Source organism: Garra rufa, chromosome 21 (assembly GCF_049309525.1).
Source record: "Garra rufa chromosome 21, GarRuf1.0, whole genome shotgun sequence".
Classification (NCBI taxonomy): Eukaryota; Metazoa; Chordata; class Actinopteri; order Cypriniformes; family Cyprinidae; genus Garra; species Garra rufa.
Genome location: NC_133381.1, coordinates 28,917,172 through 28,940,095, shown reverse-complemented (window position 1 = coordinate 28,940,095; position 22,924 = coordinate 28,917,172). Strand labels below are relative to the sequence as shown.

Genomic DNA, 22,924 nt, shown 5'->3' with positions numbered 1-22,924 from the left:
ATGTTGCATTAATATATATATATATATATATATATATATATATATATATATATATATAATTTTTTATTTATGTATTTATTTTTTTAATTTACAGCATTTATACTTTCTGTAATAGTTGCATATGAGTCCCTCAGTTGTCCTCAGTGTGGAAAGGTGGAACTCATACAGTCATTGTTGTAAAGGGGTCCAATACACAAAAATGTAGCAAAACCAAAGAATCTGGGGGATCTGAAGGACTTTTCTAAAGAACAGTGAGCAGTTTAACTGTTCAGGACAAACAAGGGACTCATGTCATGAACAACTATAACAAAAAAAAAAAAAAAAACACACACGCAGCTGTGATTCATTCAGGTGACAACGCAGTATTAAGATTGAAGTGTATGTAAACTTTTAAACATTGTCATTTTGATAAAATCAGCATTTTGTTGACTACATGTAAACTTTTATTGATTTATGTGAAATATCAGTATAAGATTCAGGTCAATACTAAATAAAAAATAACATGCATTTTGTATGATCCCTCTTATTTTGGTCAAATATTTAACATTTTGCAGATTCTGCAAGATGTATGTAAACTTTTAACTTCAACTATATTTATTACAATAATTTATTTCAAATCTTTTTTTCTTGTGATGAAAATGCTTTAAGTAGCCATTACTTCAGTCTTCAGTATGACATGATCCTTCAGAAATCAAGAAGTACGGTGTGCCATCAATACGTCTTTCTAGTATCTTTGCATGCTGAACCGCTAGTTGTTGTTACTACGATTAATTTAGCAGTACCAAAACTTTTACCTAGTCTCCATTAATGATAAAATAAATGGTTTCAAAAGCTGTGCTCGCTCATGTTTTGGTTTAGGTGCGCACCACCATGGCCACGGGCAGGTGGAAACAGAAGTTTCTGAACAGAAGGTTGTAGAAGGAGTTGTGGGACAAAGTGCTGAACACGGCCACGATCATGGTCATGAGCAGCTTCACGCTTATATCGGCGTCTCTCTGGTGCTCGGCTTCGTCTTCATGCTGCTGGTGGATCAGATCGGCAGTTCTCACATGCACAGCAGTGATGGTCGGTGTGACGTTGGTGCTTTTGTTTTCTATTTGTTGACAAATTAGAATGGTATAAAGTGTCTAAATGTGTGCTCTACACATTTTTAGATCCAGAAGCAGCAAGGAATGCAAGCTCTAAGGTCACCACCACACTTGGATTGGTTGTTCATGCTGCAGGTAAAAAAAAATACTGTCAGTGAAATCTTTAGTTGCATTATACAGATGTTTTCTATGCAATATGTTATGTTAGTACTTTCAGATTGTATTTTTGTCTAATTTATTATGTTAAATTTGACCAATAATCACATTTTATTCTCTTTTTGGCTCTAGCTGATGGTGTTGCTCTAGGAGCAGCTGCATCCACATCTCAGACCAGCGTCCAGCTCATTGTATTTGTGGCCATTATGTTGCATAAGGTACAGTCTTAATGAAGTTCTTAATCCTAATGAGAATCTTAAATCTTCAAAACTAAATTGTATGACACTGGTAGCAAAACTTAAAAGCATGAAACGGGGACTTTGCATGTAATCTGAGACTATCACCGTGTCATTAATTACTCACCCTCATGTCATTCCAAACCCATAAGACCTTTGCTAATCTTTGGAACACAAACTAAGATATATTTGATGAAATCCGAGAGTTTTTTTTTTTTTTTTTTTGCACAACAAAAAATAGCTTTGTAAAAATTCCTGTTAAACCACTGATGTCACATGGGCTATGTTGTCGATGTTTTTGGTACTTTTCTGGACCTTGAACGTGGTAGGGCCCTTGCTTTCTATGGAGGGTTAGAAAGCTCTTGGATTTTATCAAACATATCTTAATTTGTTTTTTCTGAAGGGTGTTTTGTCTCTTTCTAACTGAAGTGCAACATAACATAAATGTTCTCCAAAATGCTGTGAATTATTTTATTTTAATTAAAGATTTTTGTGAATATTTTGAATGAAATATCAAGAAGATAAATCGATACAGCTATATATTTTATTTTGATTGATTTATGTTTTTGTTAACTCTTTATCCTTTTAATTATACATTCTTTTTTTTTTAATACTATTTATTTGTTTATATACTGAAATACATTTTGTTATAATTTTTATTTTAATTACATTTTATTAAGTCTGGTTTAATATCTTTATGTCTTCTATTTTAGGCACCTGCTGCGTTTGGACTCGTCTCTTTCCTCATGCATGCAGGTTTAGAAAGAAACCGTATCCGGAAACATCTGTTAGTCTTTGCCTTGGCTGCCCCTGTTATGGCCATGCTCACCTATGTAGGACTCAGTCAGGTATGTTCCAAAAAAAAAAAGTAGATAATAATATGTTAAGTCATCCATTTTAAAGTAAACTGGGTTAAAATAATGTTACTTTTTTCCCAGTACTTTAGCCTACTTTGTGTAATAACTAAACATTTATTTCAGTGAAAAAATAAGTCCAAAACTCTCTATTTTAACATTTTGAACAATAGGGCTATACAATCTTTTGCTTTTTTTTTTTTTTTTTTTTTTTTTAGAAATTCTTGTGTGTTTTAATTTTTCTGATAATCAAAAAAAAAAAAAACATTTATTTATTTTTAATCAAATGAAAAATAAACCCTTTTAATTTTTGGCAAACAAACAGGTTTACTGTTAAAAACAATACATGGAAGAAAAATTATATTCAGTTTAAAACGTTTAAATAATAATTGTAGTATTTTTTTCTACAATTAAGTGGTTAATCTTGTTGTAATATTTATTTTTTATCATATATATTGTTTTATGTCAATTATTTAAATAGGAATATATAAACGCCTACATTATACTGTACAAAAGTAATACAAGACTAATATTGTTCTGTTTCATGTTAAACCGTACTTTTATTTTGACAGGTTGCCGTGAAGTTTCTGTGTGTACAGTATGATATAATGCTAGTTTTCTCAAATGAAACGGTAAAAGTGACACTCACAGCAGCTTTGGAGATTGAGTTTATCTGTTCATGTGAGATGCAAATGCAATTAGCGTGAGCGTCACGTGTGCTTCAGTATGCATGTAGTAAAAAAAAACCGCGTCTCCGCCATTCATACATACAGAGGCAAACGGAACATGCAGGATTCATATTAAAACGGTCTTTTTGCATTTCAGTTTTCACAGACACTAGTAGGGGTGGGAAAAAAAATCGATATTGCAATATATTGTTGTGCTCTCTGTCGCAATAAATAATCGATACACTAACGGCCAATATCGATATTTTATTACAACACAAAATTATTAATTTACCCGTCGTCAGTGTCACTGTCACTACCCAATATCTACCATTCTGTTTGCGGGGGGCGCTGTTCGAGTAAATAGGGGTAAAGTGGCAGAAGCAGCGGCCAGTGAAGAACACAAGTTATCTAACAACAACAGAGAAGAAGCGCAGAAAAAGAGAAGTGAGAAAAATGGCGGAAAATAACGAAAACCAAACAAAGACGCACCCGCTAGTTGAGCATGCTGATCAGTTACGCCTGTTTCACACATACTCCGTCTGCAGTGCGTATGCGTTGAGTATTTTTTTCCGCACCCATGTTAACGGATTAGAGCGTTCACACTGCACGCGGTTGCTGTCCGGCAGTACGTCCCAGAAGCGGTGTGCAAGTGCATTGAATAATACGTTGTTTATAAAACGTGTTCTGTGTGAAAGCAAAACGAGTCCGTGCTGCTTCTGCATCGCACACGGACTGCATACGCACTGCAGACGGAGTATGTGTGAAACAGGCGTTAGTGTTCCTCAAGAAGAATATGCCTTGATGAGACCACTGTCCAGGTTAACATAAAGCACTTTACAGTAACTTACTACTGACGTTTCAGTATCACAGTTTACACATGTTAGTTAATGTTCATGTTGTTTTTTTAATGTTCAGGCACTTTTATCTGTCTAGCTGTACAGCGTTTACATTTAAGACCAGGAGGCAGTGAGTTATTATGCAAATGCATATTTCTTTGCACAGTGTTGAAAATGTTGGCATTAATAAATGCTTAAGATTTCCTTATTATGGGTATTTTTTTCTTTTTCAGTCACATATATCGTGATATATCGTTGATGAAATTTCTTCCAATATATTGAATATCGTAGATATCGCGAATCGTGATATTATCGATATCGTGGGCCACATATCGTCACAGAATTGAATCGTGAGTTACCTGTATCGTCCCACCCCTAGACACTAGTCCATATCGCGATTTGAATTAAGTGACAGACCAGCTTTTCATTTATTAATCCAAAAATCGACGAATTACGTGGCATTCCGCGCTATAGTAAATTCGGTTTTTATGAATGGAGTCCGCAATCCTGTCCGTGTTTTCACGGAGGAGACATTGTAAACGCGCTACCATGTAGAGACAGAAATGACATGCCTTCGTGTAAATAAGATAAATAACATAAGGCAATTTAGTTTGTTTAATAAAAGAACTATATATAGACCTGTTCTATAGGAAAGATAACCTTAAATGACTTCTATTGTGATCTGGCGCTAAAAATAAATTAATCAAATGAACTTGCATTATCATGGGTAATGTTTTTTTATTATTATTATTATTATTATTATTATTATTATTATTATTATTTTTACCATTAATTTTTGTTTAAAACAAGTATTTTAAAAATAAGTTGAAATAATGCAAACATATGGCATCAACAAAAGCATAAACCATCGTTAAACAACCTGAGTTATGACTTCTGGAACTAGTCAGTCTCTATGATATTTTCATTACTTATTCAATTTCAAACAAAATGTATTAAACCATTTGTCACTATTTATTTAAATATATGATAACTTGACATGTGACCCTGGACCACAAAACTAGTCATATGGGTCAGTTTTTTTTAAATTGAGATTTATACATCATCTAAAAGGTGAATAAATAAGCTTTCCATTAATGTGTGGTTTGTTTGGATAGGACAATATTTGAATAGACAACTATTATCGAGATTTAAATATTGAGAAAATTGCCTTTTTAAGTTTTCCAAATTAACTTTTTAGCAATGCATATTACTAATCAAAAATTAAGTTTTGATAAATTTACGGTGGAAAATGTACAAAATATTTTCATAGAACATGATCTTTACTTAATATCCTAATGATTTTTAGCATAAAAGATAAATCAATAATTGTGACTTTGAGTGTATTTTTGGCTATTACTACAAATATACCCGTGCTACTTTAGAATGGTTTTGTGCTCCAGGGTCATTTATATCCTTTACTGTTTTAATTTTGTTTCCCCTGTGGGTATTGTAACAGTTTTTTAATGTTACATCTACTAAGTACCCCACAATGCCAAAAGGTTTAGTGTCCTTATTCTAGCTTCACAGCTAAAACTTCAGATGCTTCACCAGGGTTACATAACAAGCATGCAGGCCCACGCTGTGTTTTTCAGATTTGGCCTACAGGCTTCCCATTGCCATGGGAATGCTGAGGTGGCAGAGTGAAGATTACTCACCTCTGGCTCTCCTGCTGTGAAACACCCCATAATTGTGTTTCTTTAGACAGCCTGGAAATCACTGAAATGCAGAAATACGATGCGATTTTACCGTTGTGATGCAAACCAGCATCCATATAACAATACTGAATATTTCATGTCCGCCAACAAAAAAACTTTCTACCACTCCGACTGTGTCCTAGATTCACCTGCCATCTAACACTTTTTTTCTATTCTTCCATCCAGAGCAGTAAAGAGGCACTATCTGACGTCAACGCCACTGGAGTGGCCATGCTATTTTCCGCTGGCACCTTCCTGTACGTAGCCACAGTGCATGTCCTCCCGGAAGTGGGCGGCATGGGCGGCCACAGCCACTCGCCTGGAGGCAGCGCAGGGAAGGGACTGAGCAAAGTAGAGGTTGGAGCTCTGGTTCTAGGCTGTCTGATACCTCTGGTGCTGTCCATCGGCCACCAGCACTAGTGTTCTTCACTTGAAGTAACGTCTGAAAAGTGTAAATGGGATTTTGAACAGCATTGGCCAAACAACAGCCTCACAGATGTGGTTTGAATCATGCCTCTGTCAGTTTATTCAAGTTGGCGGTCGGAGCGAACGCAGGAACATTGCAGTCGGGATCATAATTTGAGAAGCGCCTATGGACTTCTAGAATGGGCTGCTCTGCTCCTCCACAAAGCCCTGTGGGCTGACAGCTTACGATGACCATATACAAATAAACCAGATAATGAGTCCACCTCTTAATTTCATGTTTTCTTCAGTGGTGCTGGTTTAAAAGATTTGGTTGTTGTTGGGTAGTCATGTATGCTTTAAATTTGGTATTCTCTTGGTTTTTATATGAAATATGTTCATGAATCTTTTAAAAGACGAACCAGCACAGTTGTGCCCATTTACAATGATTAAAAATGTTTAGATACTGTAAAAACATTAAATTCATTGTCCCTGAGTAATTATTTTGAGTATATTGTCCCCTTTTTCCTACAGTATTGATTAGTTATTTTCAAACTTCATGATCAAATTACACCTTGCCTAAGCTAGTCAGCTAAAATGGTTTTCATTAAGAACATTTTCATGTTTTCTTTTTTTTTACTCCCTTTATTTATTTATTTTTTTTTGTAGGTTTATAAATGAGGTAAGAGTTTAACAGTTTTTTTGGGTACATACCCCCCCCCCCCCCCATCTCTCAAACTTGGATACTTCTAAAATTATTCTACACTTATATAGTAATTTATTCAAAAATTTCATGATGTATATGGTTATTGGACAAATGACTATTTTGCCAGTAGAAATGTAAACTTTCAAATCTTTGAAAAGACTTGATTTTGTGGATAATTTCAAACAGTTGATTATGACTTTTTTTTTTTTTTTTAATTTTATTATTAAATTACATTTGAAAAGTTTGAATAGTCCAAAGGCTTGCAGGTGGACATTGTTCTTTTGAGTTCAGTGCATGTACAGCTTTATTATTTGACTTTAACCTTTTTTTTTTTTTATTTTATTCAAACCTGATTGTTAAATCCTAAAAAAGGATGTCATTGGTCATTCGGATGTTTTGTACTGTGATGCCTGCTCTGAGCAGAGCCTGTGTACTGTAAATATGTATTCTCTGTATAAATGACAAACAAAAATACCCTATTTGACATCCTGTTTGACACCCAGAGTAGTTTATGGTGTCATTTTAGCTTGCATAATGAGGGGGAAGGAAAGCTCGTTTTTAAATGAATGACATTGATACTTTTGTTTTTATATGAGGTCGGTTTGGTCACTTGAACGCTTTAGATTTAAAGGAGCGATCTACAAATGGGAAAGCTGCTGTGTTTTTCACCAAGTTACTTAAAGGTTGCCTCTGAAGCTTGAATATAAAAATGTTATAAGACTTTTGGGGCCAACTTGGACACCAGCAACATCCCATGGTCCTGGTTTACAAAGTGTTGCTGTCTTGATCTGACAGTAGTAGTCTGTATGAAAGCTGTGTTAGTGCTTTTAGCTCTTTAGCGCCCTCATCTTACCATAGTGCACAAGCGCAGCATCAACCTCAAGTTGTGGAAGAAACACTGATGAGAGAGGCTTCATGCTGATTTGTAGATAATGATTCTTTTATGGCTCTTTTAAAAGGGAAAACTACATAAACTTAGCCTCATTCAAATACTACGATATGACCTCCTCCCAGAGACTTGGGACATATATGTAATGGAACTGAATGGGGATTGAATAGATAAAATTTTGTGCCATATTGAATTATTTTGACGGATTTTACTTAGAGCTGTAGAGAGAATGATGGTATTGAGATAAAGATTTTACAATGTGGCGGGATATGATGAATTCAACGTTTTGGGCTTTTATGTAATCATTCCACAAGAGGAGTATGCCTTATTTTTCTCGCAATTGTTTAACTTATAATGGTCTCAAAATAAACTTGTTTTCTTTTTTAATGGATGCAAATCTTACTACGTACCTTATTTTGCCTGTCTTATAACATTTGAAATTGCATTGGGAAATATTTTCACATTGTGAATTGAAGCAAATAAATGGGAAATCAGTAATCGTTTAAATAAAAATATGAGTTATTGTCAAGTAATTAAGAACTAGCCAAGCACATCTTTGAATATTGATAGCAATCTAGGACATTTATCTACTTTTTTTTTTACACCTAGAATTTTAAGTTTAAAGTAATGTCCATGCAAAATGTTGATTATTTTACCAAAATAAAAGGGATCATACAAAATGCATATTATTTTTTATTAAGTACTGACTTAAATAAGATATTTCACATAAAGGACATTTGCATATAGTCCACAAGAGAAAATAATAATTGAATTTATACAAATTACCCTGTTCAAAAGTTTACATACACTTGATTCCTAATACTGTGTTGTTACCTGAATGATCCACAGCTGTTTTTTTAGTGATAGTTGTTCATAAATCCCTTGTTTGTCCTGAACAGTTAAACCTGCCCGCTGTTGTTCATAAAAATCCTTTAGGTCCCACAAATTATTTGATTTTTTCAGCATTTTTGTTTGAACCTTTTCCAACAATGACCATATGATTTTAAGATCCTTTTCATACTGAGGACAACTGAGGGACTCGTATGCAACTATAACAGAAGGTTCAAATGCTCACTGATGCTTCAGAAGGAAACACGATGCATTAAGAGCCAGGGGTGTAAACTTTTGAACAGTATGAAGATGTGTACATTTTTCTTATTTTGCCTATGTTTCATTTAGTACTGGCCTTCAGAAGCTACAGAAGAGACTTACATGTTTCCCAGAAGACAAAATAAGTTAAATTTACCCTGATCTTCAAATGCCAAAAGTTTTCACCCCCGGCTCTTAAAAGCATCGTGTTTCCTTTTGAAGCATCAGTGAGCATTTGAACCTTCTGTATTAAGTGGCATATGAGTCCCTCAATTGTCCTCAGTGTGAAAAGATGGATCTCAGAATAATACAGTCATGTTGAAAAGGGTTCAAATACACACAAATGCTGAAAAACTAAAGAATTTGTGGGACATGAAGGATTTTTCTGGACAACAGCGGGTAGTTTAACTGTTCAGGACAAACAAGAGACTCATGAACAACTATCACTTAAAAAAAAAGCTGTGAATTATTCAGCAAAGTATTGAGAATCAAGAGTATGTAAACTTTTGAACAAGTTCATTTTTATAAATTCCACTGTTATTTTCTCTTGTGGACTATATGTAAATGTCTTTTATGTGAAATATCTTATTCAGGTCAGTACTAAATAAAAATAGCATGCATTTTGAATGATCCCTTATATTTTGGTAAAATATTTTACATTTTGCAGATTTTACAAGGTGTAAGATGTAAACTTTTGACTTTAACTGTATTATGATTACATCAGAGTTTTGATTATTATTTCATTATTATGACTATTATACATATTTAATAATAGACACTTAAATATTGCAATTCTTCATAAAATATTAGTATATTAAATATAGTAATCCAAATACAGAGAAATAATTATGAATCATTTCAATATTTATGTGAAAATAATTAGAAATTCTTACACAAATTACAGCTCTCAGTCATGCCTGTTTTAGGTCCTAATAAAGTTTTATTAAAATGTTAGCATGCTTATTAACTAACAAGATAACATTTTTAATAAAGATCATAGTTGAAAAGAGGGAGATATGTCTGAAGAAACTAAAGAAATGTCTATCCTACATCATTTCAAATTAAGATGTAATTCTGTAAAAATGCCTTTGTTAAAATATATAATATTATAAGCAATTTACAAATGCATAAACATGATGTGAATTAAGATATTCAGTTTTGTGCTCATAAACCCTACATAATATAATAATGTAATATAATACAACAAAATTCAATATTTATGTTTCTGCTTTGAAATTCTACATAAACCGTGTGTTATACAGTAAAAGTGATATTTGTTTTGTTCAAAGTTGAAATTATTTTCTGTGGTAATTAAAAGCATCTGTGGCTCTATAACTTGTGTTAAATCAAGAATTTTGCTTTATTATGTACTGTATGCAAATAACCTTTAGCTCATGATGTGTTATTAAATGTAAATCCACTGGATATTGAAGCTGTGTTAACTGTCTAGGGTACCTAATCCCTGATCCATTAGCAAACTACACACTCATAAATGTATGTAATACCATATGTGTAATGATAAGACAAATCACTGTAAATATTGCAGATTTATGAGCATAAAGATTCATAATGTGTTTGCTGAAGTTGTTTGGAGAGGAATACATCTGTAATCCGAACACTTACGCACACATCAACACCAAATTGCTCTTCAGCAGATTAATCTGTCTGTGAAAATTGGACAGATTGCTCTTTTATGTAAGAACAACATCTAAAATCTGCATTCCCCACCTGTGTAATATATATTTGGTAACTATAGGCACTTTTATGTCCTTGTGGGGAAAGAAAGACATTGTTAACATTTTTTGGAATAAAATGTCGTACTCATTTTAATTTCAATTTAAAAAATAAGTATTTTGATATGTTTTTAATTTAGACAGAATCACACCTTGATTGGAAACATCACATCTCATCTCATATAGTATATAAAGTATGATTTTTACTGATACTGTTGTCACCAAGTATGCTTGTTTTGCTAAAACTTTATTAGTGGCATTTTTTTTTTTTTTTTTTTTTTTTTTTTTGTAGTGCTATACAAGTTTGAGTTATAATATGGGTAAAAATGTACACCTTGCAGAATCTGCAAAATGTTAATTAATTTACTAAAATAAGAGGGATCATACAAATGCATGTTATTTTTTTATTTAGTACTGACCAGAATAAGATATTTAGCATAAAAGACGTTTCCATATAGGCCAAAGGAGAATGCATATTTCTGTGTATTAGAACTCTTTCCAACAACGACTGTATGATTTTGTGATCCATCTTTTCACACTAAGGACAACTGAGGGACTCATATGCAACTATTACAGAAGGTTGGAATGGTCACTGATGCTTTAGAAGGAAACATGATGCATTAAGTTAAGTTAAACTTTTGAACAGAATGAAGATGAATTGAATTGTCTTTTTTTTAGTACTGCTTTTTAGAAGCTACAGAAGATACATGTTCCCCAGAAGACAAAATAAGTTAAATTTACCCATTATTCCAAAAGTTTTCACCCCAGCTCTTAATGCATTGTGTTTCCTTCTGAAGCATCAGTGAGCATTTAAACCTTCTGTAATAGTTGCATATGAGTCCCTCAGTTGTCCTCAGTGTGAAAAGATGGATCTCAAAATCATACAGTCAAAACACAGCTGTGGATCATTTAGGTAACAACACAGTATTAAGAGTCAAGTGAACGGGGCAATTTTTTATAAATTCAGCTATTTTTTGTTTTGTGGACTAATTGTAAACGTCTTTTATGTGAAAAATGTATGTGTATTTAAGTCTGTACTAAATAAAAAAAATGGTTATGATGTGACAAGCTTTGCACATCTGCATTTGGCAATTATCTGCCATTCTTTGCCTCACCTTTTCACCTCTCAAGCTCTGTCAGCTTGGATGGGGGCTGGCAGACAGTTTCTAGAGTCCTAGTTGTTCCAATCGTCTTCCATTATGGATAATGCTTCTGTGAACCTTCAATGCAGCAGATTTTTTTCTGAACTCTTCCCTAGATCATTGCCTTAACGCAAGTCTGTCACAGAGCTCTACAGGCAGTTATCTTGACCTCAGGACTTGGTTTTTACTCTGATATGCATTTTCAGCTGTTAGACCTTTTCTGGGACATGTGTGCCTTTCTAAATCATACTCATTCAAATGAATTTGACACAGTTTAACTCCATTCGAAGTGTAGTAACATCTAGAAGCAATATGAATGCTCCTGAGCTAAATTTCGAGTGTCCCAGAAAAGGGCATGAATACTTATGCAACGGGATCTTTTCAGTTTTTTATTTTTAATAAAGTTGCACAAATGTTAAAAACCTATTTTTTGCTTTGCCATTATGGAGTAGGGAGTGTAGATTGATGTGGGGAAAAAATAATTTAAAGTAGTTTAACATAAGGAAGCAACATAACAAAATGTGAAAAAAATGAAGGGATATGAATAATTCCGCAAGGCACTGTAGATAGCTAGATAGATAGATTCATCGTCATAAGTAATCTAATCCATTAAGTAATAGCTTTTCTCTTCAAAATATTGCACTGCCATCCCACAGATTAAAAAAAAGCACTCTTTCCCAAAGCCTCTCTCCTAACTCTCTTGTATCTATTCCTCCCTCCCTCTCTGTTTCTGTTTCCACACTGTCCAATACCAGCTGATGTCACTATTGGCAGATGCATCATTCCACGTCGCTGAATAACTGGAGGATATCATCACAAGCTGTCTGTTTGAATGTGTCTCTATAGGACTATTGGAGAGTGCATGCTACTATTTTAACTTTATTGACATTTTACCACACCTCCTCCTCTCCTACTTCCTGTGAAAGAGTCAGCAATGTTCTCCTCATCCAAACCCTCCCTACTCTCGCCCTGGACCTCCATGGATCAAGCAGACTCGGACGCTTTGGATATCAGCACCAAAGTGCAACTGCATGGGGTTCTGTGGAAGAGACCTTTCGGGAGGCCCTCAGCCAAGTGGTCCCGCAGGTAATATTGGGACCTAACAATGCACAATCTTTAGACTGTTTTATTAGGAGGATCTTTTTTAGCTATTTTATCTTAATTTGCTGCTTTACATTATGTTGTACTTATCCAGCACAGGTTGTTTTTGCTGTTCTGGTCAGTAAAAAAGAGTTATGAAATATATAATGTTATAGACTAGATAGTACAGAAAGGCAAAACAGCAAGCTACGCTATCATTAGTATTTTTGCTCTGTAGTGGGTTTTTTTAAGCATGTCATATTTTTTTGTGTGTGGTGCCTTGTTGTGTAATGCACTTTAAAAGCTTTATAACTTAGCTGATATTGAGTAACCCATCATTATAAACTGAACTGAGGTGCTTTAAATGTGTCTTTAAAGCTGAGTAAGTCAGATCTATAAGGATGTCCTGTGCTGCCGGTGAGTTTTTGTGCATTAGGACTCATCAATTACAGGACAGATCAATTCCAGGAAAATGAATTTTAAAATTGATGGTTATTTGGTCGTATTTGAAGGAAGCAGTGAAGAGTACTGTAGCTATCGTAATGGACAGAATGTGTTTATTATGTGCAGTGTTAGCTGTGAGGTTATTATTGTTGCTGTTTGTGCTTTCATAACAGATTCTTCATCATCAAGGACAGTTTTCTTTTGTACTATGCTGAGAACGAGAAAAAAAGCTTTGAGACCAATAGATACTTCAACATTCACCCTAAGGTACAGAGACATTAACATTTCTTAGAGTTGCACATTTATTATTATTATTAGTAGGAGTAGTAGTGGTGGTAATATTAATAACTGTTACTAATGGAATGTCAGTGATTATATATTTAATTACATAATTGTATATTTAAGCAATATCACACAAGCAAGATGTGCAATTGTTGTTGTGCTTACTTTTTGTAATATAACCATACAGTTGCATACCGAGTAATGTAAGCAAAACATGTTCAATTAATTAAAGAACACATTTTTACTGGGCATGAAATGTATTTTCTATTTTTCTTAATGTAAGGGGGTGATTCCATTAGGTGGATGCATCGTCGAGCCAAGAGAAGATCAAGGCATGCCATTTGCAATGGTTATCAACCATGAAGACTTCACAGTAAAAGCATTTTCTTCTTTTGTATTTTATTCTATTATATGTTATTTTTTGTAAAACCAATTCACCACAACGAATTGGGCTTTCCAAAGCTATCAAAGCTATTATTAAATTAATCATAATCAAAGTAAAGAGCACAAACCGATTAACTAGAATCGGTAATAGCCGACCCTGTTTTATATATATATATATATATATATATATATATATATAATGAAATAAAATAATGAATATCTTTCTAATTATCTGAAACAGGGAACCATTGCCCTGGCCGCTGAATCAGAGCCGGAGCAGAGCCAATGGGTGGAGATGCTACAAGAGTCAGGAAAAGTGTGAGTGAACTTCTAGCAACATTTCTGTAAAAAAAAGATAAAAGTAGTTAAAGCCTTTTCTTATAAATCCCCTATATGCTTTAAACCAATTCTATAGACCAAACCAATGCTACTGATTGTGTCTGACATTAGTATTACTTTTGTGAAATGGTGTGAGTATTTAGTTGTTTATTTATTTATTTATTTTTTTATAAGCACTTGGAAGAATGCTCAGTTAGGTGAGGCTATGATCGAGAGTCTTGAAGCTCAGGGTCTACAGCTGGCTAAGGAAAAGCAGGAATACCTAGGTATGGTCACTTGTTTCCGAGCAAATGTGATTTCTTGTTTTTAGCCAAATTCCTTTTTTCACTTTACATAAATGTCTAATTTATTAAGAGTGATTTTGTTTGTTTTGTCAGATAAGCTCATGGAGGAGACAGAGGAACTGTGCTTGCAAAGAGAACAGAAGGCGGTTAGCTCTCGAATTATGTTAAATTTAAATCAATTAAAGCATGTAAAATGATGGATAAATATGTAAATATATCTGTGTTCATGTGAGTGTGTCTGCATTTTGTAGGAGCTGGAGAGACTGAATCAATTGCTGGAGGAAGAAAAGCAGAAATTTGAGGAAGTGGTTCAAGAACTGAGAACAGAACAAGATCAAATTAAACAGTAAGACACTCATCAAATCAGATCTGTCTGTCTATCTATATCTATCTATCTGTCTGTCTGTCTATCTATCTATCTATCTATCTATCTATCTATCTATCTATCTATCTATCTATCTATCTATCTATCTATCTATCTATCTATCTATCTATCTATCTATCTATCTATCTATCTATCTATCTATCTATCTACTTAACTTCATCAAATTTTGATGACAAACATGTCCAGCCATAATAAATGGGGTTTGAGAATCCAGCATTTGTATAAATAAAATATTACCATTAATAATTCATATGTTAAATTTACCTTGAACATAGATGAACATCCCCTGAAACATTGTCTGTTGCTCTGTGTTGGTAGAGATCTGGATGGTACTGCACAGTGTCTTAAAGGAGTGGAAAATGAGAAAGAGGAGCTTCATAATCTTACCACACTTCTACAGAAGTCTTATGAGGTATCAAGAAATAAATATTTTAAAATATAATATTAATAGAAGTTAAGGAACCATGTACTGTCAGATTATCATTGCCAGATGTGAAGCACACACAAATAAATGAACATGCATGGCTGAAATTATTTAATGTGAGAAGAATGAGACACAAAGTTTTATAAAATACATTTCATAATGAAGTTCTAGGATGTTATTATCCATGAGGTGTGTCTCATGATAAGGTCCATAACAAAAGTCTTTAAAAACTCTGTAATATCAGGAGTTATCCCAAGAGAAGAAGCGTACCCTCGAGCTGCTGCGAGAAAGAGGACAGGATGTAGCTGAAGCAGGAAGTGATCGGCGGGCCTCTTTAGACTCTCAGAATCCAGAGGTGCAGCTTCAGGGCAACCTCCGGCAAATCGAGGAGCAGATGAAGAGCCTGCTTAAAGAGAAAGAACAGACAGAAGAAAGGTGAGAAAATCTGGTCAATAAAAATGTCTCATTATAAAATATTCTTATCGTATTAAGAATTCCAGTACAGAGATTTCCTGTTCCAACAAAACAAAAAGATTCATTTACAAAATAGATTATAGAGCCATTGTTTGTCCAGGAAATGCATTAGAATAAATGGACTGTTGAGACCATGACAATGGAAATGTACATTGATCTCTAAATAAGCCAGTCTATTGATTAGATGTGAATGAAGCACAAAAGACAGATAGTAGACTGACTAGCGGGCATGGGTGACCTCAAAAACAGGATATAAATAAATGTGCACTCTGCTGTATGGTCCATTACGCATGATACAACAAATTTATAAATTTTTCACTTAGTTTAAAAAAAGACCTTCAAAAATGTGATACAGTACTTGTATTACATGTAATACAATATTTAATTGAAAATTTACATAAATGTAAAAAAACATGACCTTCTTCAGTGCCTTACAAAATTTTAAAATACTGTTTCACATACTTGAAAAAAAAGTAGGTAGTTACTTAGTAAATAGTATGTAGTATGTCGCAATCTGCACTTTGAAATAAATAAATATATAAATAGCTTATTAAAGGGGACATCAGATGCAAAATTTACTTTTGCATGATGTTTATACTTAAATTTATCTTGTCAGTGTGAGTGCACAACCACCCTATAATGATAAGAATCCACCCAGTGCTTTTTTTTTTTTTTTAATCCCCACAAATCACAGATTCTGGGCAAAGTGACATAGCTTTGCACAGGCCCTTCCCAAGATGGTTGAAATCACTGCCGTTTTACCATAGACCCACCCTGAGTGAGCTGTAAATGGTCTGTCATTGTTTTGACGACCAAGGATAGACACAAATGTTTCCTAAGCGATTGAGGTGTTTTGTTGTTGGATAAAATAAAGAACATAGCATAGTCGTCATTTACTCCCCACATCTGAGCCGCAGAAGAGGGAGTGAATTACTTTTGTTTTTGAAGGGAATGCGCCCCCTTCTACCTAAATGTGTTTTAATTAAGGGCATGGCCACTTGAGTGACAGGCAGGCGTGGTTTCAACAACTAGCTCCACCCACATCCCACTTCTTTTCCCATTTTTGATTATCTGGGAGTGACGCGTGGTGATGCGATTCCAAGGTGGCGATGTCCGACTCCCGCCCACTATAGGCTTCAAAAATGCTCTTCAGAAACCTACGGGTGGCGTCACATACACTATGTCCATATTTTTTACAGTTTATGGTATAAACACGAGCATTGACTAAAGTGTCTGCGAACTGCTCCGATTGCCGTGCTGGAGCCGCACCATTGATGTGTGTGGTATAGAGCAGTGTTTCCCAAACTTTTTTTCTGGGGACCCACATTTTAAAGTCGATAAATCCTTGTGACCCAATAAACATTAGGCCCATATAGTTCATGCATTAACAAAATATGTATGACCGTTTTTAAGGTCATGCTTCCACTTAACTATTTAAAAGAGATACAGATTTGACAAAGCACATTTTTTTATTTAAGTAAAATGCAGATTTGCAGAAAATGCTGTTTACCACAAACACAATACTTATCCGTTATTTTGGTTTCAAATCCAAAAGTGCTTTTTCAGCATTGTGATCCTCTTTTATCACAGCACACTAATACAATAACAGACATATTCACGTTTAAACTCAATAAAAAACAACGTATTATTCAATGCACTTGACTTCTAGATTTGTATATTAAGTTGCTCAAGCAAGTTGCAACACATTTAAACACAACATAGGGAGGCTATAGCTTCCTTTTCTAATTGAAATTGGGCTATCAAAAAATATTTTAATTAAAACTTACCACAGACAGAAGCTCTCATGCTTTTCTTTCACATTAAATCTTTATTAAAAACAATCCTTTAAAGAACTTTTCTACCTGGACAAGTGCACGTATTATGTTCCCTTTTTCTTTAAAACTGCACTTTTCCTTATTTTAAACCTAGCCAAAAAGCCACGTGTTGACTGTGAAACAGTGGACTTCATTTATATGCATTTATGGGACATTTTCGTGTCAATCCATGTTCATTTTTACAGTGAACAATGCGCTGTCACTTTAATTCAGCACATGCAGCGCTTGCAGCACAGCAAAAAATAGACTCTGCCGAAACGATCGCTGCTCTGCTGCAACAGCACTGCTTCTGGGACGCACTGCCGGACAGCAACCGCGTGCAGTGTGAAAGCTCCAATCCGTTAACATGGGTGCGGAAAAAAATACGCAACGCACACGCACTGCAGACGGAGTATGTGTGGAACAGGCGATGCAGAGCGCAGCTAAAGAACAACAACAAAAAAAAAAGAAAGCAGAAGAAGAAAACGACGAGCTCCCTCGTGCGGCTAATAGGTGAACTACACATATAAATTTTAATCAAGAGTATATAGCGCACTGAAAAATAGTGCTCGACTTGGCGACCCATACAAAATCTCCCGCGACGCGACCCACTTGTGGGTCGGGACCCCGCCTTTGGGAATGACTGGTATAGAGGGTTGAAACACATGTGGAACCACGGCTGATGTAAATACAGGCATTGACCAGAGTAATGATCATCGGTGCCCGCGTCGGAGCCGCGCCGTAGATGTGTGCAGTGTGTGGTAAAAGATTTATTCATCATACAGTGTAGATAGCTTCACTAGCCTTATGCTGGAGCTGGTTTCGGACATGATAATATATGAAAAGGGGCGTGGCAGTACTGAATTGCAACGCAGTGGGACTGTTAACCAATCACAACACATTTCGTTTTTCGGAAGACGGACCTTTATCAAACCTGGAACTAATCGAGCCATTTGTTTCCAGCCTGGCAAGAAAGCTATTGTAATAATGTAAATTATGTGAAAAATATTGCGTTTTTCGAACCACCAAGCATGAGAGCATGTTCTAGTGCACCACCAAAACAAAATAAAGAGCATAATAGGACCCCTTTCAGGTTGTCTTTGTATAAGGTTTATAAAGTTGTTTGTTAATGACTAATAAGTCATTAATGTAAATTTTGATGACTTTAACACAAGAACAGAAGAGAGGGGCGGGGTGAGCAGTAGCTCATTATCATTTAAAGGGCCATGCACTGAAACAAGTCGCTGTGAACAGAGCTGTTTTTGACAAGGTAAAGAGGGTGTTGTTTTATACTACCATTGAGAAATTTTAACCAAAGTATGTTTTCATATAGACCCTAAAGAATCACATCAACTTGTGGAAAATGGGCATCCAATGTCCCCTTCAATGCAAATAAATATGATAAAAAATTATTTTGTTCTTTTACACAGTGAGCAGAGAACAAGCCTCTGCAAATATAGCATGTATCTCTTTCCTACATCCTTGTTTTGATGGCAATAAGCCAGACCTTCTCTCTGTCGCCCCCTGCAGGTTACAAGAGAATGAAAAACGAGCCAAAGTTCTGCAGGAGGAAAAGGAATTTTATTCTTCTCAAGCTCAAGCTCTCCAGCAGTCACTCACACAGCTCACAACAGACAAACAGCACACTGAGGAAGAGCTGAAGGTGAAAACTATTGTGCCCTGAAACAGACACAAGTTGAGTTTTCTATGCATTTAGCTGTGGAACATTACATAAATATATCCCACTGTACTTTTAAGGATGCTAAGATTTTATAGCTTTGGATCTGACATACAGTGTTATTAGGTTACATGCAGCATACGTATCGCATTACCTCTCCGGCATCTCTGGATCATCTGCACATCTATTATCACTTCTCACTGATATAAAAATCAATTGAAATTCTATAAAGGCCTATGCTTGTCTCCTCCTTCATATCTCTCACTTCTAAAATCTATCTTCCTTACACTCTGTCTTCATACGTTATATGTTGTTTTTGTGTGTGTGTGTGTGTGTGTGTGTGTGTGTGTGTGTGTGTGTGTGTAACAGGCGGAGATGGAGTCTCGTGTGGAACTGGAGCGTAGGCTGAAATTGGCTGAGGAGGCTCTGCAAGATCTAGAGCAGGGTCTAAATTCAATAGAACGCACTCATGAGAGGGATGAAAAAATGAAAGGAGACGTCAGCCATCTTCGCCGTAAGTACACTCCATCAGCCATCTTCTAATACTGAGCACAATATTTTAGCTACAGTGTTAACATTAAACTTGCTAAATTGCATTTAAGTAACCATAAATGTTGATTTAATTTAGCATTTTTAAAGTTTAAATTAAGATATTTTAATGAAACCTGAAACAATGATCGCACATCAAATATTTACATTTAATTAATCCATATACAGTAAACACAGAAACTATTTCTTCACAAGAATTGAATTAAAATGCTTAATTCATATGGATTTGTTTTAGAATGCCTTTATGACCTTTTTGGATCTTCTAAGTTTTAGTTAGCTAGACAGAAAACGCTCAGGTTTCAATAACAAAAGAAAAAAAAAAGAATATTTGAGTGACTTGAACTAACTCTTTAAATTATTTTCCCCAGTCCTTATTTAAACCATAAAGCAAGAACATGCAGCTGTAGTCTGTGTGGTTGTGAAGCTGGTTCATTGTTTTATGAATCAATGCTTAAATAAGGGGTATGTACGAATATTGCCACCACATACTGTACTTTATAACGTGCACCCTGGGAGGCTTTTAAACTGCTCTGAATGAGTTCCCAGGCATGCTGGGATGTTGGCTGTCTTTCCTTCACTATCCGTTCCAGCTCAACTATTATGAAAAAAATAAATGAATGAATTAAAAATTAAGCAAAGTGCGTCCAAACCCGGTTTGCCAAAAACAATGTAAATTAGTGCTGCATTTTCTTTTCCCTGAGGACCAACTTAACTTGGAAAAAAAGAAAAAATAGTATTTAGTTTGCATTTATGTAATGTCCATTTATTTTAGGCATACAGTGTTGAATAGTTCTTACTGTATGTTTGCCTGAAAATGAAAGCGTTACAACACTTAAAGGGATACACTCTTAAAAATAAAGGTGCTTTAAAAGGTTCTTCACAGCGATGCCATAGAAGAACCATTTTTGGTTCCACAAAAAAACATTCAGTCAAAGGTTCTTTAAAGATCCATCTCTTTCTTACCTTTTTATAATCTAAAGAACCTTCATTCACCACAAATAACCTGTTTTGAAATTGAAAGGTTCAGATGTTAAAGGTTCTTTATGAAACCATTTAGACAAAAAAAAAAAAAAAGGTTATTCTATGGCATAGTGAAGTCTCTTTATTTTCAAGAGTGTATTTCACCCAAAAATGTTAAAAGTGGCTACTGGCAACTGTTTGGTTACCATCATTCTTCTACGTATCTTACATCATGTTCAACAGAAAAAAAGACAGGTTTGGAACAACATGAGGGTGATTAAATGATGACAGGCTTTTCATTTTTGGGTGAACTATCCCTTTAAATGCTTTCATTCTCAGGCAAACATACAGTAAACATAGAGTACATTTGAGTGAATGTTGTGCGTTGTACCTCTAGAGTTCTTTGAGGAATGTATTTGTGCTGCGGAGATTGAAGCCAAGTTACCATCCATCATGAAGAACGCAGTGTATCTGCATAAAGCTGCTGCTCGACGCATCAAAAGTTGCCGTATCCAGAGACGGGCCTCCAGACAGCACTGGTGTAAGTGTTACGTGTGGGTGCACATATGCACACATGATGAAATTATAACCTAAATAATAGGCCTACCATTAGTGATCATTTCATATTAAGCTGACCTATGCATCTTTGCTGGTCTCATAAGGAATCTGCCATTCTGTTATTACCAGAAACAGTACCCTGGCGCTGTTTTTAGTTTTAAGGAGTAATCATTGGCATCAGCTATTAAATGTTGTTTTATTGTTTTATACAAATATGTATAAGACACTAATGCCACATCTTGTGGAATTGCCCAAATGGCTTCAGTGTTTTTGGTTAAATTTACTATAAATGAATTCACTTCACCTCTCTTGTCCTGTGTGCAGTGAAGCACTCTCAATCATTTGCCTCCTCTCGCGGTGCCTCCTCCACCAGTCTTGAAGAGTTGAGAGAAACGGCCCGGCGTCTGACTTCAGACAGCTGTTTGAGACAGCGGGCCTACAAGATCATCACCCGCCAGAAGACGGTTCAGTCTGAGGACTAACAATGTTCTGACAGATGGACTGGAAGAACATCCTGGGACAGAGTTGTTTTGCCATGCTGTGCAACTTCTGGTGAAAGTTAGACATTCATAATTCAGTAAGGGGAATCTACACATGCGCTGTGTGTCCTTCATGTTGTGTCCTTGTAAATTTATAACACTGTAGGGTAATATAACTATGACATGTCAAATATTTGCTTTTAGTGAAAATAAAAGAACTTATCCTACAACACAGCTTCTACAGAATTCTTCAAATTAAAATGTGTAAACCTGAGCTACACTGACCATGTCTGAATTATTATTATATTTTTTTTAGTAATTTAGTTATTTATGTTTATATTATAAGCAGCCTTCTCATTTCTTCCATAGATAAAAAAAATCCCTTTACTTTGTTAAAGGGATAGTTCACCAAAAATGAAAATTTGATGTTTATCTGCTTACCCCCAGGGCATCCAAGATGTAGAACACAGTAGAACACAAACAAAGATTTTTTAACTCAAACCATTGCAGTCTGTCAGTCATATAATGGCAGTCAATGGGCACCAAATCTTTAAGAGTAAAAAAAACAAACATACACAGACAAAACCAAATTAAACCCTGCGGCTTGTGACAATACACCAAGGTGTTAAGACACAAAACGATCAGTCTGTGCAAGAAACCGAACAGTATTTATATCAATATTTACCATTGATCCACCGCAACGTTCAACTGTCGAGTGAACGAGTGCGTTCACAGTCGGCATATGGCGCGTCAACGTGATCTGCCATAGTAGATGCACACTTAGAAGCGATCCGTTGCGCGTATACGTCGCTCATCGTTTGCACAGTGCGTATAGCGGCTACTCAAAATGGTAATTACTTGTGCTTATCCTTATTTTGGCAACCGATTAAAAACTAAAAGATTACGTTTCCTTGTGCGAACTTATCCGGGAGTGTTGACTTTTTTGTAGTGTTGACTACATTGCCAGAGCACATTGACGCGTCATGCTCTGGCTGTTTTAAAGTCGCTCAATACAGTTCAATGTTGCAGTGGATCAGAGGCAAATAATGATATAAATACTGTTGTTTCTTGCACAGACTTATCGTTTTGTGTCTTAACACCTCAATGTTTAGTCACAAGCCGCAGGGTTTAATTTGGTTTTGTCTTTGTTTTTTGTTTTTTTTACTCTCAAATATTTGGTGCCCATTGACTGCCATTATATGACTGACAGACTGCAATGGTTTGAGTTAAAAATCTTTAGTCTTCAGTAGAAGACTAGGCCTAGATAATAGATTTGGGGGGGGGACTACAATCCCAT

At 35.2% G+C, this 22,924-nt stretch overlaps 2 protein-coding genes across 2 annotated transcripts in view; both read left to right on the top strand.

Moving 5' to 3' along the window:
• slc39a9 (solute carrier family 39 member 9) overlaps positions 1 to 7,230 on the top strand; it is an 11,313-nt gene extending 4,083 nt beyond the window's left edge. Inside the window, exons 3-7 of the mRNA XM_073827320.1 lie at positions 859 to 1,065; positions 1,155 to 1,223; positions 1,377 to 1,462; positions 2,194 to 2,328; positions 5,719 to 7,230. Coding sequence (XP_073683421.1) covers positions 859 to 1,065; positions 1,155 to 1,223; positions 1,377 to 1,462; positions 2,194 to 2,328; positions 5,719 to 5,952 — 731 coding nt within the window. The 3' untranslated portion in view covers positions 5,953 to 7,230. The remainder of the gene's footprint in view (positions 1 to 858; positions 1,066 to 1,154; positions 1,224 to 1,376; positions 1,463 to 2,193; positions 2,329 to 5,718) is intronic.
• Positions 7,231 to 12,283: 5,053 nt separating this feature from the next.
• On the top strand, positions 12,284 to 21,907 carry plekhd1 (pleckstrin homology domain containing, family D (with coiled-coil domains) member 1). Its single transcript, XM_073827291.1, has 13 exons — positions 12,284 to 12,579; positions 13,191 to 13,284; positions 13,583 to 13,672; positions 13,925 to 14,001; positions 14,197 to 14,288; positions 14,400 to 14,452; positions 14,558 to 14,652; positions 15,010 to 15,103; positions 15,360 to 15,550; positions 18,934 to 19,066; positions 19,451 to 19,595; positions 20,988 to 21,131; positions 21,473 to 21,907. The coding sequence occupies exons 1-13, from the start codon at positions 12,428 to 12,430 to the stop codon at positions 21,628 to 21,630; spliced, it is 1,518 nt and encodes a 505-aa protein (XP_073683392.1). The 5' UTR covers positions 12,284 to 12,427; the 3' UTR covers positions 21,631 to 21,907.
• Positions 21,908 to 22,924: the final 1,017 nt, after the last annotated feature.